The sequence below is a fragment of the Rhamphochromis longiceps genome, linkage group LG7, assembly GCF_057381845.1.
Source record: "Rhamphochromis longiceps isolate RC_006_pf linkage group LG7, R_longiceps_female_GT1.1, whole genome shotgun sequence".
Taxonomy (NCBI): domain Eukaryota; kingdom Metazoa; phylum Chordata; class Actinopteri; order Cichliformes; family Cichlidae; genus Rhamphochromis; species Rhamphochromis longiceps.
In genome coordinates, this window is record NC_140563.1 from 7,401,300 (window position 1) to 7,417,198 (window position 15,899).

Genomic DNA, 15,899 nt, shown 5'->3' on the forward strand with positions numbered 1-15,899 from the left:
GCTTTAGCACGCAGAGGCTGCCGTTTGGTGCAGTACCCAGTGAGTTTATGCAATTTCCGTTTGTCCCAAACTAGTATTTATTTTCACTCTGTTAGATTTCTGTTTCTCACAATCATGCACTACCAAGTGGCTCATTTTGTGAGCGTATTTGGTCACCTCCATCTTCAGAGATTACACATTTTTTTCCCAACTGGAGCGAGAGAAAAGCAAAACATAAATTCCCGTTTTTCTAACTAAAATGACAGCAATGGCACTCGGCTGTAATTAACTTCATCTGTTGTGCACACCTAGATGGAATAAAATGTGGCTGTTTGCCAAAAATAAACACATTACCACCGAGTGGCACAAAACACAAAGTTCACTAATTGGCCTTCAAGGCACAGTGTGCTGTTGCTACAGAGAAAAACTAAATACGCTATATTTTCACAAAAATAAGGCTTTCAAATAATTAAATGGCACAATTAAAGCACTGATTGTTATTTTACTAAAGGTTAATAATGTTTTCTTATTTTGAAATTTTATGAATAATAATGTGCACAGGTTAAACTGTAGCCAGAGCTACAACTAGTATGTATTTATTGTAAACGTAGGTGGGGTTTTTTTTCAGTTCACTCAATGAATTGTTGCATATTCTTCCTCATATATTCCTGATATTTGTTGTCGTCTGTCTTACCTTTGTTATGATGCTCTGTCATGTCAGGTGGATTCTGAAGTGGTTGTACAGGCCGCACCGGATTTTAAGCCGTATGCGTTTCACTTGTAATATGAGATATTTACACAGAAATATCACACATGAGGATTTTTAACGTTTAATTTAATCCGTAAGGTAACATAAACATGGTAACTTAAATGTTATGGTAACTGCAAATGCTTTTTTTCCTCGAACAGCGCCTGTAACACGGCTACCTTTAAGTATACGTACGTATCGATAACACACAAATTTCGTTGCTTATGGTTTTTTTACAGAACAGTGCACAAACAACATTGTCGTCTCTTAACAACTGGTAAAAATATATACCGTATATATACTACTTATCAATTTTATTGGTCTACTGTTACCAGGCAAAATGTTTTTGGCCGCTTGAAAAAAAATATGCATTAGCCGCACGTCAGTATAAGCCGCAGTGTTCACAGTGTGGGGAAAAAAGTAGCGGCTTATGACCCGAAAACTACGATAGACCTGAAATGGCGATCTGTCGTGTACTTGTGGCAGACCACTCAGATGGTGGTTTAATTTGGTTTGCTTTCTTCTGTTGTTGCCTCTTTTGCTGTGTTCTTTTAGTTCTGATCCCTTTGGCAACTTTTGTGCCAGTTTTAGTAACACTCCACCAGATTGTGCAAACAGAAGCTGCTTCTTCACAGTTGTCAGTGTTGATGTGGCGTGCCTTCATGTCACACTTTCATATGTCCTTGAACCTCGAGTCCAGGTGCCCCGTGGGCCTGGCACCATGGGGATTCTGCCATCATCTATGTTTCACATGGCCAAACCGGCACATGTGGCATTGCATAAGCAGCTTTTGCATGCTGGAAGTCTCAGTTTTGTGCGACTCTAGTTTGAGATATTTTGTCCTTCTATGTGATTCCAAGGCTTAGACAACTTAGACGAAAGCTGTTCTTGCTTCGTGATGGGACTATGTCCCCCAAGTAGTCACTGCAGTACAACAGGTGCTCTGTAGGCACAGATTTTTGTTGCTAGGATTAGCTTCTTGTTTTTCCACACTGAGTTTTATCCACATCCTGACCCATGACCGTGGTGTTTTTGATGCTTAAAGTAAGGCCAAATTCATTTCAGGCATGTGAAAACCTATTAAGAACCTCAGAACCGACAGCATGAGTAACTATTCCAAAGTCATGAGCAAACATCAGCTCATAGATCTGCTGCTCTGACTTGCTCTGACTTTTGTCTTGGCTGGTAATATTGCCAAGTTGAACAGTTTGCCAGTGTCAGTTTGTGAGTGTCAGAAGGAATTTTGTGAAGAAGATCCCAAACAGCGCGACTGCTCAGATACTTTCAGGAGCGTTTCCACTTGCAAGGCAGCTGATGCCCTTTTCCAGCTTGTTCAGTGTTGGTTCTGCATCTCACTTCTCCAGTTAGCTGAGGAACAGTGTTTAGTGCAATTTCTGTGACTTTGTTCTCTGTGCCATATATTTTAACTTAGCATTCCACCAATCTCTCCATCTGTTTATCTCCACCAGTGATAAACTCACCAGCTTTGGACTTGAGGAGCTGTTTCTGAATCTGTTGGACCCGTTGCTTTCTTCATTCCTTCAAGCATACCTCTGATGTTTCCAGTATCAGTACCTTGTGTACATTTCATAGCAAAGCTGCACCTGGTATTTATTAGCACAGCATCTAGTTGTGCTGTATGTCTGCCAGCTCTCAGATCTTCTAGGCTTTGCTTCTGCTTGAACGAGGCAGGCCTTATAGCTTTTATCAGTGGCTTCATTTCTGGCCATCAGCATCTACGCAGTGAGAATTCTTCCTCCTCCTTTTCCCAAACACTATGACAGTTCTATCATATGTGATGCTGCTTATGGAGCCCCACAGTTCAGCTGCGTTTTCAAAATAGTCAACATTTTGTGGAAGATTTTGATTTAGAGTATCCAGATTTTTTCAGCACCTAATATTCCTAAAATGAAATCTCAAAATATAGTAACCCTATTAGTCCTTCATATACTTTGTGCTTTTGGTGGGAGTTGTCCAGTTCGGGAGACATTAGCCGCAGCAGTGTCTGCCCACGCTTGAATATAATTTCATTTAATGGATTTTGGCTTGTGGCACATATTTGTGAATGAATGAATTGCAGAACCATAACCCAGCTATTGTGGGCAGTGTGAGTCACAAAGAATTTTCTTTTTTCTGTATACAACTGCTTTTGGTTGGCATTTACAGCTTAGCAGAGTGCCAGCAACATCAGCATTTGCATCCTGTCATGAGCCTGAGCCACTTGTCACAGACAGTTTTCTCTTAAATGAATCACCTCACAACATGGTTGGTGGGTTTTTCTTTTGTAACGGGATCATATTTCGGGGGGGGGGGGGGGACTGAGTTTTTCAGGTGTATTTTTGGCCATAAGCCGATTGCCATTTAGTTCTATTATATTCAAGAGATGGCAGACGTCCCTATAGATGTTATCTCTAAAACTGAGCAACTCACACCAGAATAGTCTCGATAGATAAATAACACTGAATCTGATCTGGGACCTTTTTCTATTTCTAACCTGCTATATGAAAAACTTAATTTGTCTAGTTAGAAAAAAAAAATCAAAAAATGTCGAGTTTTCAGAGTCATAAAACCAAGAAAATGTCTAAAAAGAAGCTGCAGATAGTCTGAGCTGTTATTTACAAAAGATTTCACTCAATATTTAAAAAAAGATATTTTAAGATGAATCAGTTAACTTCCAGCATTTAATCTGTTAAATATTATTGTTTCAGTGTTATTCTGTCCAGGTCCTATATCTAACAGCTGGCCTGTGCAGACACCTGCCCTCCCTTTGTTTACCCCTCTGACACATCTTTCCACAGATAATGGTCATTAACGCCACAATCTGTCAGGCCAAAAGTTGCAAACCAAGAATCTGTCTCTAACCTTCATAGACCACCTTGCCTTTGGCTTCTTTGTCATTTCTGACATGTCCTCATCGTGACCCAGACAGCCCTCATTAGCTTTCTGGCACTTGCAGAGACCAAGAGGAGAGATGTACGTGGAGTGCTAACATACTCTGTCTCACCACAGCTTGACCTGGCTGGGCTGATTTGGCTGACCTTCATTACCCCAGGCGTGACCCCTTGGCAGGGATCCACAGACCTGAGACTGAACCACCTACTAATTCTCTCCTTCTCCTCTTTTCCATCGCACATAGCTGTGGGGAGAGCTCCTATTGTCCGCGGCCCTCATCTGTCTAGCTCTTAGTTTCTCTGCCTGGGAGCTTCACTCATGTTGAAGTGGGAAACTCAATGTGTCAAATCAACTATGTCTGTCCTCCTGTACTTATTTACACTTTCTCTCTATCTGCTTGTCTCTAAGGTGACCACCGACCTGAGGCAAAAATGCACAGACTCTCACACGGGGACGTCCGCGTCAGCACCGCTCGCTGCTGGGATCATCGCTCTAGCTCTGGAGGCCAAGTGAGTGCCCCTGTATCATCTGTTTCTACATTAGGGAATCAGAAATGTAAAGCTTTTTTTTTACTTTATGCTACTGTTAACTTAGTTTATTATGATCCACTGCGTGCTACATGTGGGAGCATGTGCGTGGACTCACGTCTGTAAATGCGCAGACGTCTCTGGGAAGGCGGCGTTGGCCTAAATCCCAGCCAAGAAATTCTTTCCACTCCAGATTAAGCTTTTGATAATTGGTTAATTAGTGAGACAAATCAGCAGCTGCAGCCCACACAGACATCTGAATACCTGTAGGGCCCATGGTGAAGATTTTAAACCGGTGAATGTCTCTCATTATTGCTCACTCAGGACTCCAGGTGTCAGAATCCAAGTTTCTGTCAGCAGCTCTAATGTGTTCCCCATTATCTTGAGTCATATCTTGCATGTGTTAAGTCAGTTTTATCAGTAAGCAGTGCTTTACTGTGCATAATTCTCCTCCTTTCCACATTAGTGATTTGCTGACAGCTGTCAAATCAATCCAGTAGTACCACACAGCCAAGTTTCAGTTCTGGTATGCTCAGCGTCTCTGGTTTAACACCGCACAAGAGTCAGTATTTATCAGTGTATAGCCACCCCCCCCCCCCCCCCCCCCCCCCCCCCACTCCTCCTGAAGCCCCTCCTGATAGGCAGCTGTAATAACAGGGTAGCTAGTTTATCAGTCTGGGACCGCACTGGAATTCACAGAGATGGAATCATTTAATAGGCAGAGTGTTTTGGCTTTCTGGTGTTTTATTATTTTATTATTTTCTCCTTCGCTCTTGGCTGAGGTGACATTGAGTGGATCGGAGGATCTTGTCCATTAATAACACATGAGAGGATGTGAGATGTGAATGCTGATGTGGAGGTTGGCGGAGGTGATGCACCACAGTGCAATTCCGTGTTTCTATTTCTGACAACTGTGGTGTTGCTCTCGGTAAAGCTCTGTGATTATCTTAACCCACAGAGCAGTTTTTCTTAGTGGTGACTTAAAGGATTCTCTGTTGGATACTTACAGCTAGACCCCTTAATAAATCTATATGAAGGGGAAAAAATTACTGAGCTTCAACTATGTTGGAGGTGACCCTGTCCCCAACTCACAGAACCTATTAGAAACTATCATTACAGATAGGCATAGACTGTCCTCCACGGTTTTGTTTTACAGTGTTCCCTGACCTTTCAACACAGTAGGTTATGATGTACCTTTGATGCTGGTATTTTATGCCCATGTTAAAACCTTTATGTGAGTCCATAGCTTTGTTTTAGTTGAGTGGCACATCCCTCAGGGTTCCCTCCACCTCTCAGTGTAGTATTTCAACACTGTACGGTTGTTCTCACTGTATATGCTCAGATGGATCACATTTCAGGTCTTTTTACAGTCTTCTGACCTTTTCCGTGTCCCATTGCTGCTCACATTTCCCGGCCTGTATTGTTGTACAGTTGAGGTCATCAAAACCTGACATTTCTCATAATGTGCATAATAGGAAGGTATTAGCCTCACCTATTACATGAGAGAATGTAAATGTGATTATATTTCTTTCTTCCCTGTCTGCGCAGTATGAACTTAACTTGGAGGGATATGCAGCACCTGGTGGTGAGAACATCCCAGCCCGGGCGTCTCAGCGCTGGTGACTGGAAGACCAACGGAGTGGGGCGCAGAGGTAAAAACTCAATACAGTTATTAGACAAATCAAGAGCAGGTGGTAACATGTGGAGTTGTGTCTATGCCTCAATAATGAGTACAAATGGAAAGTTCACTAAAGCGCTCTTTTGAAAATGCCTTGCTTGAGAGCGCTTTGGACGGCTTTGGTTGCTATGATACGGAATATGTGCAGATGTGTTACAAGTACCTACCTGACTGCTGCTTAACTGGTAAACGCTTGGTGAACTAAATGTACCTCCAAGCATTATTTTTATAGTAATGTCGCAGCAGTCCAGGGAAACAGGTCTGTTACACACATGCATACTTGGAGCAGCAGAAATATTAGTTTCTCTTACACTGTTGTTCAACTTTGTTGAACAAGTAAGCTGTGATGGTTGATCAGTATAATATGTGTCTTTCCCTCCAGATGGCAGTATAGCCCAGCCAAGGGATGAGCATTTATTAGCAATTATTTACATTTTTGTCGAGTAAATTTAAATGTTCATTTCTGTTTAGAAAGCTACCCTAAGATTCTGGTTATTACAACTCTTAGCACTTGGTATTTCTTTGCTATTTCTGTGCTAGTTCCATGCCAGAGTGGATTGATGCCCAGTTTCCCAATAACATGCATTTTTTTCTGATTCAAGTTAAGTAACCAAGTAACTGTGAAATTGTGTTAAAATTGTCATATTTTTGATCAGTTTGCTATTCCTATGCAGTGCAGACTACTGAATTTAACAAAAAATTTAACAAAAAAATTGAAATGAAAATACTTAGTTATTTAACACTTTTCCTGTCATGCATAATGTTGTAAGCAAAATATTAATTATCGGGTTAAAGAAAAGAAAATGCAGAAAACAAAGATGTGAATGGCTATGGTGGCCCTCATGGAGCCATTGAATACCATAGGTTATACTGATGAAGTGTGAGCTACCATGTACATGTGGACAAGAACTGATAACATGAACTAACATATTTTTAAACAAATTATATCCCTAATTGTTTATAATGGATACATTTTAGTTTGTTATGCAAAGAACTTGAACAAATAGAAATCTCTTCTCTGCTCAAAGGAAGGTTTTGTCTTGCTTGTTACAGTTCGGCTATAACCATTACTTAACACGACCTGGCTCAAAGGTTTGTGGCCTAGTTGGTGCCGAGTTTAAGGCAGGCCAATCCGATAGGCTGAGACACTGGGTGGGTATATCAGGGTCTGCTTTGGAGTGGTTCAAATCTTATTTGTGTGAACAATCCTTCTCTGGGGCTACCTCTATGTACAGATCCTCTTCTGTTTCTCTTACCTATGGTGTGCCGCAAGGTTCTGTTTTAGGACCTTTATTGTTGTTGTTGTTGTATTTACTCCCTCTTCAGCAAACCTTCTGAGCACGTTTATGGACATTTCTTATCACTGCTATGCAGATGATATTCAGCTATATATCTCCTTTAAGCCACAAGATGTTTCCAAGCTACAGATTTTGCATATACTCCATTAGAGGTTGGATGGCTGATAATTTTCTTCAACTTAATGAGGAGAAAAAAAAGTCCTTGTTTGTGCTCCCGATAAATTTGTGCCCATGGTTTTGGAAAATCTAGGTCCTCTTGCTAAATTTGCCAAACCTTCTATCAGGAATCTTGGTGTAACTTTTGACTCAGCTCTGACTTTGGACGCTCATGTTAAATCTCTGCTTCGCTCCTGTTTTTATCATTTATGAAACAATGCTGAGTCCTATTGTGTCACGCTCTGAACTAGAAATGATCATACATGCATTTGTTTCATCTCGTTTGGACTAGTCTTCCAAGTACTCTTATGTTACACTCCTCCTGATCCAGCTGCACTGGCTCCCCATTAAAGTCAGAGTTCACTTTAAGATTATGACTTTTACATTCAGGGCTTTGCATGGACAAGCACCAACATACATCAGAGATTTCTTACATCCATACATCCCCAACAGGTCCCTGAGGTCATGTGATCAGGGCTTGCTGGTTGTCCATCACACAAGGCTAAATAACTAAAGATGACAGAGCTTTTGTAGCTGTGGCCCCCAGACTCTGGAACTATCTCCCTTTGAGTTTGAGATCTGTTGACTGAGTGGTTTCTTTTAAAAAAAAAGAAGAAGAAGTAGTTAAAAACTCATCTTTTTAAACTTGATTTTATGTTTTTGGCTTCAGTAAAGCACTTTGTGATTTTATCTTGAAAGATGCTATATAAATAAAATTTTATATTACTTATACTTTACTTAGATGAATACATTCAGAATTTCTAGTTCATTTCTTGTGTACTGCTTTAAGAATAAACATAAATGTTTGTCTTTAGGTTTCATGCACTTAGCGTCTAGTTCATAGATGCTCAATTAGTCCTTTTTAAAAAGTAAAACTTGTTTCTATTCGATTAAAGCAGCAATGTTGGCATTCTGTTAGAAACAGTCACACTGGCCAACAGCCAGAAACAGACTTTGAAGAACAACCTGCATTATCTTTTCTGCTAAAGTGTACTTCCTACCAAACTGACACGCATGAACATGCTATGTTTTGCAGCTTATCTTGTTGGAACAGCCGTGAAACATTTACCCAGAAAGTTTTCTGTTGGCATTAGTTTGCAGGGTAGATACTGTAGCCGATAAACATACATACAGATCTTCATTTAGGTGATGGTGTGGTCCCAGCTACACACTGTTTGTCTGCGGCCTGTAGGCTAAAGAATTAGTCTGACTTTGTCTTCCATTCCCTGCCAAGGTTCAGTCTGCCAGCTGCTGTCGTTCATCCACAGAAAGCCATCTGAGACATAGAGAAACTTTTCTGACATTGCCCCAAAGACCCTTTCCCTCCTTTTTAATGATAAAAAAAAAAGAAAATATGATAGGCTGGATAAACCTGTTTATATTATTACTGACTGTCGGTGACAGTTGGACTGTTAAATCCCTGCTGTTTTTAATCACATTTATGGTAAATGGTAAATGGCCTGTATTTGTATAGCGCTTTACTAGTCCCTAAGGACCCCAAAGCACTTTACACATCCAGTCACCCACCCATTCACACACACATTCACACACTGGTTTATGTTCTCAGGCACAGATGAAGTATTGCTGTAGAGAGGATTGTTTGATTGTAATTTCTGTCACTCTGTGCTGCTATCTCATAACCACCACCCACAAAACTGCCATCCGCTCCCTATCCCTCCATTTTGTTTCCTCCACAGTGAGTCATTCGTACGGTTATGGGCTCCTGGATACAGGTGCTCTGGTGGCGTTGGCACAGAATTGGACATCAGTGGGACCGCAGCACCAGTGTGTTAACACGATGCTTTCAGAACCAAGGTTAGAAGGATGACTTAGAGCATGTGTGTGTGGGTTTGTCTGTAAAAAGAGTTTCACCATTATTACAAAGACTTCCTGTTCTATCATATCTCTGACCCTGATGGATGTCGCTGCATTCTCCTCCAAGCCGGGGAGGTCGCTTAAGTTTAAAGCACAGTGCTGTTCGGTGTCCATTTCTGCTTCCACACAACATTAACCACTCTGCCCGCCACTTGTCAAACCTGCAGAGACATTGGGAACAAACTGGTGTTCAGCAAGAGCGTGGATGCCTGCTGGGGACGACCAGAGCATGTCAGCTCCCTGGAACACGTTCAGGCTCGCCTCACTCTCTCCTACAACCAGAGAGGAAAATTGGCCATTCATCTCATCAGCCCGCTGGGTACACACTCCACCCTGCTGTTCCCCAGGTACACAGTAAAAAAACAGGACAACAGCAGCCAGGTCCTAATATAAATCTCTCTTTTTCTGTGCCACACACAGACAAATAATGTGCGTGTCCCTCGGTTTTACTTCGGCACACATGCTCCCAGAGGCGTATTCTCTGAGACAAATACTCAGAATATGCCTGCTTTCAGATGCAGGGAAAAAACACCAACATGTCCTCTCTTTTTATTTATTCAGGCCCAATGACTTCTCCTCAGAGGGTTTCAATGATTGGGCCTTTATGACCACACACTCATGGGACGAAGACCCTCAAGGAGAGTGGACCCTGGAGATAGAAAATGTAGCACCTAATGGACGTGACTATGGTAACCTAACTCATCTTCATTAATTGCCCGGACTGGTCGCATCACATCAAACCTTCTTCCGTTCCAGCATTATCTTATGTATTTCCATGCTTCTCTTAGTAGCCTCTCTGCAGTTCTTCCTTTTCTCTCCTTTTCTAACGGTCTATAACAGTTTTGGTTCCAGCAGAGAGGCACTTAGAAACTGCTCCAGATTAAAAGTTAAGAGTCTCTGGGCAGAGAACGATTCTTCTGCAAGAAAGTCTTTGGCAACTATTTGATTATCAAAACTTCAGTGTCTTGAGAATGTTTTTCTTTCCAACAACTGGGCTGCACTTTAGCTCTAAAAGCAAATGGCAGCACACTCTGACAGAAAGAGTTGCCATGTTTTCCAGTAGATTTGTTTTCTCTGAGCAGCAGAGGGAAACGAGAGAAACACCTCTCTTTCTCTGCTGCTGTTGATCCTCCTCCACTGTTGTTTGGGCCACTCACATCACTCGTTTCCTGTCTTTCCACCCCCATATCCTCTTCTCAGCCAGTTCACTCTGTTCCCTCTTTGAGAAGTGCTAAATTGATATTCTCTTTCACCACTTACACCTCCACTCTCTCTGCCTCTGTTCTCCTCAGGTGTGTTGAGTCAATTCACCCTCATCCTGTGGGGAACTGGGCCCAGCATAGTCAACCCCTCGTCCCCTGACTTCCCTCGGCCGTCCAACAACAGCTGCAAGACATTCGATGCCCAGCAGATCTGTATCGGTGAGATCGATCGGCCTTTCACTGTCACGCATGAGCCACTTAGGTTGAATAGATTCATTTGTATTGGCGCCGGCATACAGTCATTGTTACCAAACAGGCTTTGGGTCAGACTGTGTTGAGCATTTCAGTTTGTGAAAAGTGAATGTTGTGAATACAAATTGGCAATTTACAAGCCTCTTGCGCATCTGTTTATGTGCGCACAATGAATACGCACGTTGCCATATGTCATATCAAAGAGTGGAACGTATTGCGAGCAGCAGGGGAGATTTAAACTGCGCCAGTGCCTCAGGTGCATGTTGTCAGCAAGGATGACTTCCTCAGTGAAAAGCAGACGAAGTCAAAAATTATTTTATGTTTCGAGTCAGGCGCTTTCCTCTTAATCATTTTAGACATTTCAAAAATTTCAGTAAAATCAACATTACAGTTATTACTGCTTTTATTTCATTTCCTCAGTTGCCTGCTAATTTCCCTCAAATTAAGTCTAAGGTTCTGACTGCAGAAACCGACAAAGGACAAAAGGAGTAAATACTGAAATGATTGTTAACACTTATTTTTTTGCCTGTTTGTGTTCTTTTGTAAATTAGCTGTCTTAGGGTAGAATATATTTCATATTTATTTATGGTTTTTATAGACTAAAGACGCTTTATAGCTTCTTTATCTCATTAACAAGTAAGAAATGTAGTTCCAATTAATTACATGCAGTGACATAGATATGGACTGTAATTAATCCCACACTGGTGAAATTCACTTGTGCGCAGGGGACAGGGTGAAAAAGATGTATTAGAAAAATAAAAATAGGAAAAATGGTGTACAAAAAAATGCCAAAATACTATACTGTGTACAAATGATTACTATATACAGTAAAAATACACAGTGCAGTGGGAATGATAATAATACACAAATATATATATATTTTTTTTTAAACAGTGTTTGACGGTATGTGGTTCAAAGTTCAGAAATCATTTGTAGGTCTTATTTTCATTGTGTTTTTGACATAAACGCCCTCTTGACTAATTAATCTGCCCCCTCTCCATCCAGAGTGCAGCCCTGGCTTCTCCCTCTTCCTGCAGGGTTGTGTGAAGTTGTGTCCGCCAGGCTTCACGTCGGGGCAGCAGCTCCTCAACCTCTCTCTGGAGAACTGGGTAGATTTGTCCTCCGTCCAGGCGTGCCTGCCCTGCAATCCTGCCTGTCTCACTTGCTCTGGCACCGGGCCTGCAGATTGCCTGTCCTGCCCTCCTCACAGCCATCTGGTCTTCACCTCCTGTTTGCACCAGAACCAAGTCCAGCGAAAATCCCCTCTAACTGGAGGACTCCAGGGTGACGGAGCGCAGCCAGAAGGTGCGAGTCCAGCAGCAGCAGACCACGACAGCAAAGTAGCTGAGGAATCCCCAGGGCTCATTGTAGCTCCGTCCACTCAACTCCCCGCCGTCGTGGCCCTTCTCAGCTGTGCCTTCATCCTGGCTGCCTTCGTCGGGGTCTTCTTCTTGCTGCAGTTACGCTCAGGTGGCGCTTCTGCCTGGAGGACCAAATTGCCCTCTGGATTTTCAGAGACGAACGGGGTGCGGGTGGGCTTTGGTTTTGGCTTCCGGCAAGGACGGGAGAGAAAGGCAAGGATATGCTACAAAGGAATCCCCACTGTGTGGGCAGATGAGGACATGATTGCCTACGAGTCTGAATCAGACAGCGAGGAAGTGGACGGTCACAGCGAGAGAACAGCTTTTATTAAGACGCAGAGCTCAATCTAGCTGAAGCTGCATCTGCTGTTGTGGTGTCTGACACGACGACAGGGCTGACTGCACGGAGCTGATTCGTGAAGCAGAATCGCACAGGTTCAGAAAAACACAAAGCGCAGGCCTTACTGTCCCATCAGCACCCCATCCAAACGCAAAAGAGCCAATCAATTTTTTCTTGTATTTATTTGCTACAAGCTTCACGTGTATTTTCATGTATTTTATCTTTTATTTGATTGATGTCAGTTGTATTGATAAGCTTTGTCACCATTTAAATGTATTATGCAGCTAATTTACTTTGCAAATATTTTTCAGAGTGCTTTCCAGAAAATGAGTACTGCCACACCCTTAAAGCTTGGATACCTAACAGGAGATAGTTAGAGACAGAATGGTCTAATATTAAGCAGCAGAGACCAAGATATCCTGAGTTTTGAAGAGGCACGACCATGACGTTGTGCAACTCCACCTAGAATAAATAAACATACCTTATTTAAATTTGGCAACAATGCAGTGCATTCAGCGCGACTGCTATTTTTGATCAGCCACTAGAATTTTCCTTCTGACCGCCTGTGCGTCTGTGACGGTTGCTGTATCTCCACCACCAGAGTGCAAACTCAAAATTATCCTGTGGCCATATGCTGCAGGCGTGCAAAGGCAAACAAGGAAGATTAGAATATTTTGGCTTTTATTGGAATATTTTCTCTCTGATGCCTCGGGATATTATAGCATTACAGAGACAAGGGTGACAAAATCACAGTCCACACCACCAGGAAAGTGTTCCTGTGCTCGTGGTTGTGTTCGCGGCTTGATGCAGCGCCTTCAGGCACTTCCACTGAAAAGTGCATTCTGGTGTTTTGTGTTGTAGTTTGTAACCCTCTGCTCTCATCACTGTGGATGATCTTTTATGTGACATCCTGGTCAGTTTGAGAGGGAAGTTGTTTACTCGAGGCATTTGAGGTCGCGATGAATCTGCCGAGACGCATGTGATGAAAAGGGCAGCTCCAGGGAGTGACTTAAGAAAAAAAATAGTGGGAGTGCTGGAAGCACTCAAGAAGGTCAAGCTGACCTTGAAGGGGAGCTCAAATTCAGGTTGGGTATGGTTTTTGCTTTTTATAGACAAAGTTGCAAACTTTTGATTGCATTTGTAGGTCAAGGCCCCAAATCGATGAATATTAGTGTCGAACTGAATATCTGTAAATTTCAAACTATATATCTGCACTTGGTAATACATGGTTCCTGAGGGGGAGAAAAAAAACAGCGCCCCCTAGCATAAAAACTAATCAGAACTCGGAGTAACCTTGATGGAATCACAGTAGTTAATTATTCAGGCTTAGCAAAGCACCTCCAGAAGTAAAGGCCTTATTCAGAGGCTGAGAAGCACATGTGCCAAGCAGTGTGTAGAAATGTGTGGATTGGCCCTTTACTCCATTACTTTATCTAAGGCATATCTAATTTGTCTCAACTACAAACATCAGGCCTCTACTTCAGGTGGACTTCTAATATATTGCTGTTGTTATCTTTCATCAGAGACCTGACAGATTGCAGGCCAGGGGTTATAAAGTTGACTCGCTGTTCATTAATGCTAAGAAAAACTTTAAATTGAGGATTTCTGCAGCGCGCTGGGACAGCATAATAAAACATCCCCGCAGGTTGTTTGATAAGCAGGAAACTGTGGAGGATGCTCTGTTTTCAATCAAGCCTCAGTGGGAATTTCCACTGCAGCGCAGACACCAGAGATGGTACATCAATCACACAGAAATGTGCCGAATTACAGTGAGCAGCACTGTTTTTTAATGACATTAACCACTCAGCCCAAAAGCTGCTTGGCTAACCTTGTGAAGCATTGTGCCACTTGGTTACTGCGGGTGAGAAACAATATAATTCTCTCTTTATTTTCCCCCCCAGAGTGTGCTTTATATTGATTTTGGGGCTTCTCTTTCAGAACATCTTCATCAAAGTGAAGCGTCCTCCCTTTCTGCTGTGAACACCAAACATAAAAGGACAAATTCATGCTTTATATTCTCTCTATAACGACGTAGACTTGCAGTTACGTGGCCAAATCAAAGCCTTTGGATCCAAAAGACCAGAATGGCTAGTGATTAAAAAAAATCAGAAGATAATGATTCAATTTTCTATGTTTGTTTTTATTTTTAATCCTTTTTTTTTACTATTTAACTGATGATGGATGTTATGTGTTGAGATCAATTTCATGCTGGATTAATTAAAAAAAGTTTGGCTGTTGTAAAGCATGTCTGTTTTTTACTGCCATGGTTGAAACCTTTTATAGTTTTTTTAATGCATCTTAAATTCAGCCCCTGACATACAAACATCCCAGAGAGAGCAGATGGTTCCTCGCTTCTTCATGGTCATATATCAGTGTTGCCGCTGCGTTTCCTTCACTCCTGGCATTGAGCTTTAACAGAGTGCCAGCCTTCTTTTTTCCTGCCTGCCATCCAGTTGCAGCAGTGAGCAAAGCTGCCAAGAACGCCTTCAAGAAACTGTTCCCTCAAGCTTCTGCGTAGCGGGCCCCTTAAAGTTTAAATTAATATAAATGGAGGTTTGTATGCATGGGGGAAAACACCAGGCGGGCGGCGGCAGCAGCTTTGTTCATTAGCAGCTGCCCCCCCCTCTCTACAGAGGTGCAGGTAACTGGGTTCATGGGTAAAGGTACATTCATTTTGTGGCCCATAATTAGATCTGCTGGGAGAACTCGCTGCACAATTCAGCACTTCCTGCATGTCATGTTTTGCATTTTAAATACAAACCAATTGCGTGTGCAAATTGTTTTGTAGATTTTTTTTTTTTTTTTTTCTTTTGGAAAAAGTGGATGAATTTGAAAGCCCTTTGTCTCCATCAGTCACACCGCCATTACTCGTGTGTAGGAGTGGGTATTTTGTTTGTCCTTTTTTTCCCCCCCACACCTTGCCCTTTAGCTTGTAGTAATTAGCTGCCATGTACTGCGACAATGCTGTCTACTAACTAGACTTGGCAACAGTACACATTCCCTTAATTAAAACGGGACTCACGAATCAGCTCATTAGTTGATTTCACAATATAATGCTCTGGACTCAGGGCCTCATTATTCCAGCAGGTCATGTTATCTGTGCTGTTGCTGAACATCATAAAGTCACCCGTCATATCCCCCCCCCCTTCCAAAATGCGAGGAGAGGCACCATTTTTCCAGATCCCTGATCCATTTTTATGTAGCAGCAGCAGCAAAGAAGCATTTTATGTTCGACTCCTGCTCGCTGCTGTCAACCATACCATCAACACCTTCACCTCAAAGTGGTAAACATGGGAAAACTTCCCGCTGCTTTTAACTACATGTGAGTTGAAGTGTAAACTTTAATGCTCGCCTTGACAGATATGCCGAGCGGGAGACCGACTGCTGACAAGTGAAGCATTGGACAGTCTAAGAGGGTTGATATGCCGCTGCACTTCTCTGACTGACAGCATCCACAGACATTTACACAGACTCAATGTTGCCCCCTGCTGATCATCACTTAATCTATTTAGGAACAGCATGTTAATTATCCAGATATTAATTAATGAATTAAACAGTTGGGGAGGGGGGTGGAAGTATTAGAAGATAAAG

General features: G+C 42.2%; 1 protein-coding gene across 1 annotated transcript in view; it reads left to right on the forward strand.

The window, feature by feature from the left end:
• The window catches only part of furinb (furin (paired basic amino acid cleaving enzyme) b), a 92,815-nt gene extending 78,178 nt beyond the window's left edge, over nucleotides 1-14,637 (forward strand). Inside the window, exons 10-16 of the mRNA XM_085411847.1 lie at nucleotides 4,028-4,128; nucleotides 5,695-5,798; nucleotides 8,976-9,093; nucleotides 9,321-9,500; nucleotides 9,715-9,842; nucleotides 10,446-10,574; nucleotides 11,613-14,637. Coding sequence (XP_085267973.1) covers nucleotides 4,028-4,128; nucleotides 5,695-5,798; nucleotides 8,976-9,093; nucleotides 9,321-9,500; nucleotides 9,715-9,842; nucleotides 10,446-10,574; nucleotides 11,613-12,319 — 1,467 coding nt within the window. The 3' untranslated portion in view covers nucleotides 12,320-14,637. The remainder of the gene's footprint in view (nucleotides 1-4,027; nucleotides 4,129-5,694; nucleotides 5,799-8,975; nucleotides 9,094-9,320; nucleotides 9,501-9,714; nucleotides 9,843-10,445; nucleotides 10,575-11,612) is intronic.
• Nucleotides 14,638-15,899: the final 1,262 nt, after the last annotated feature.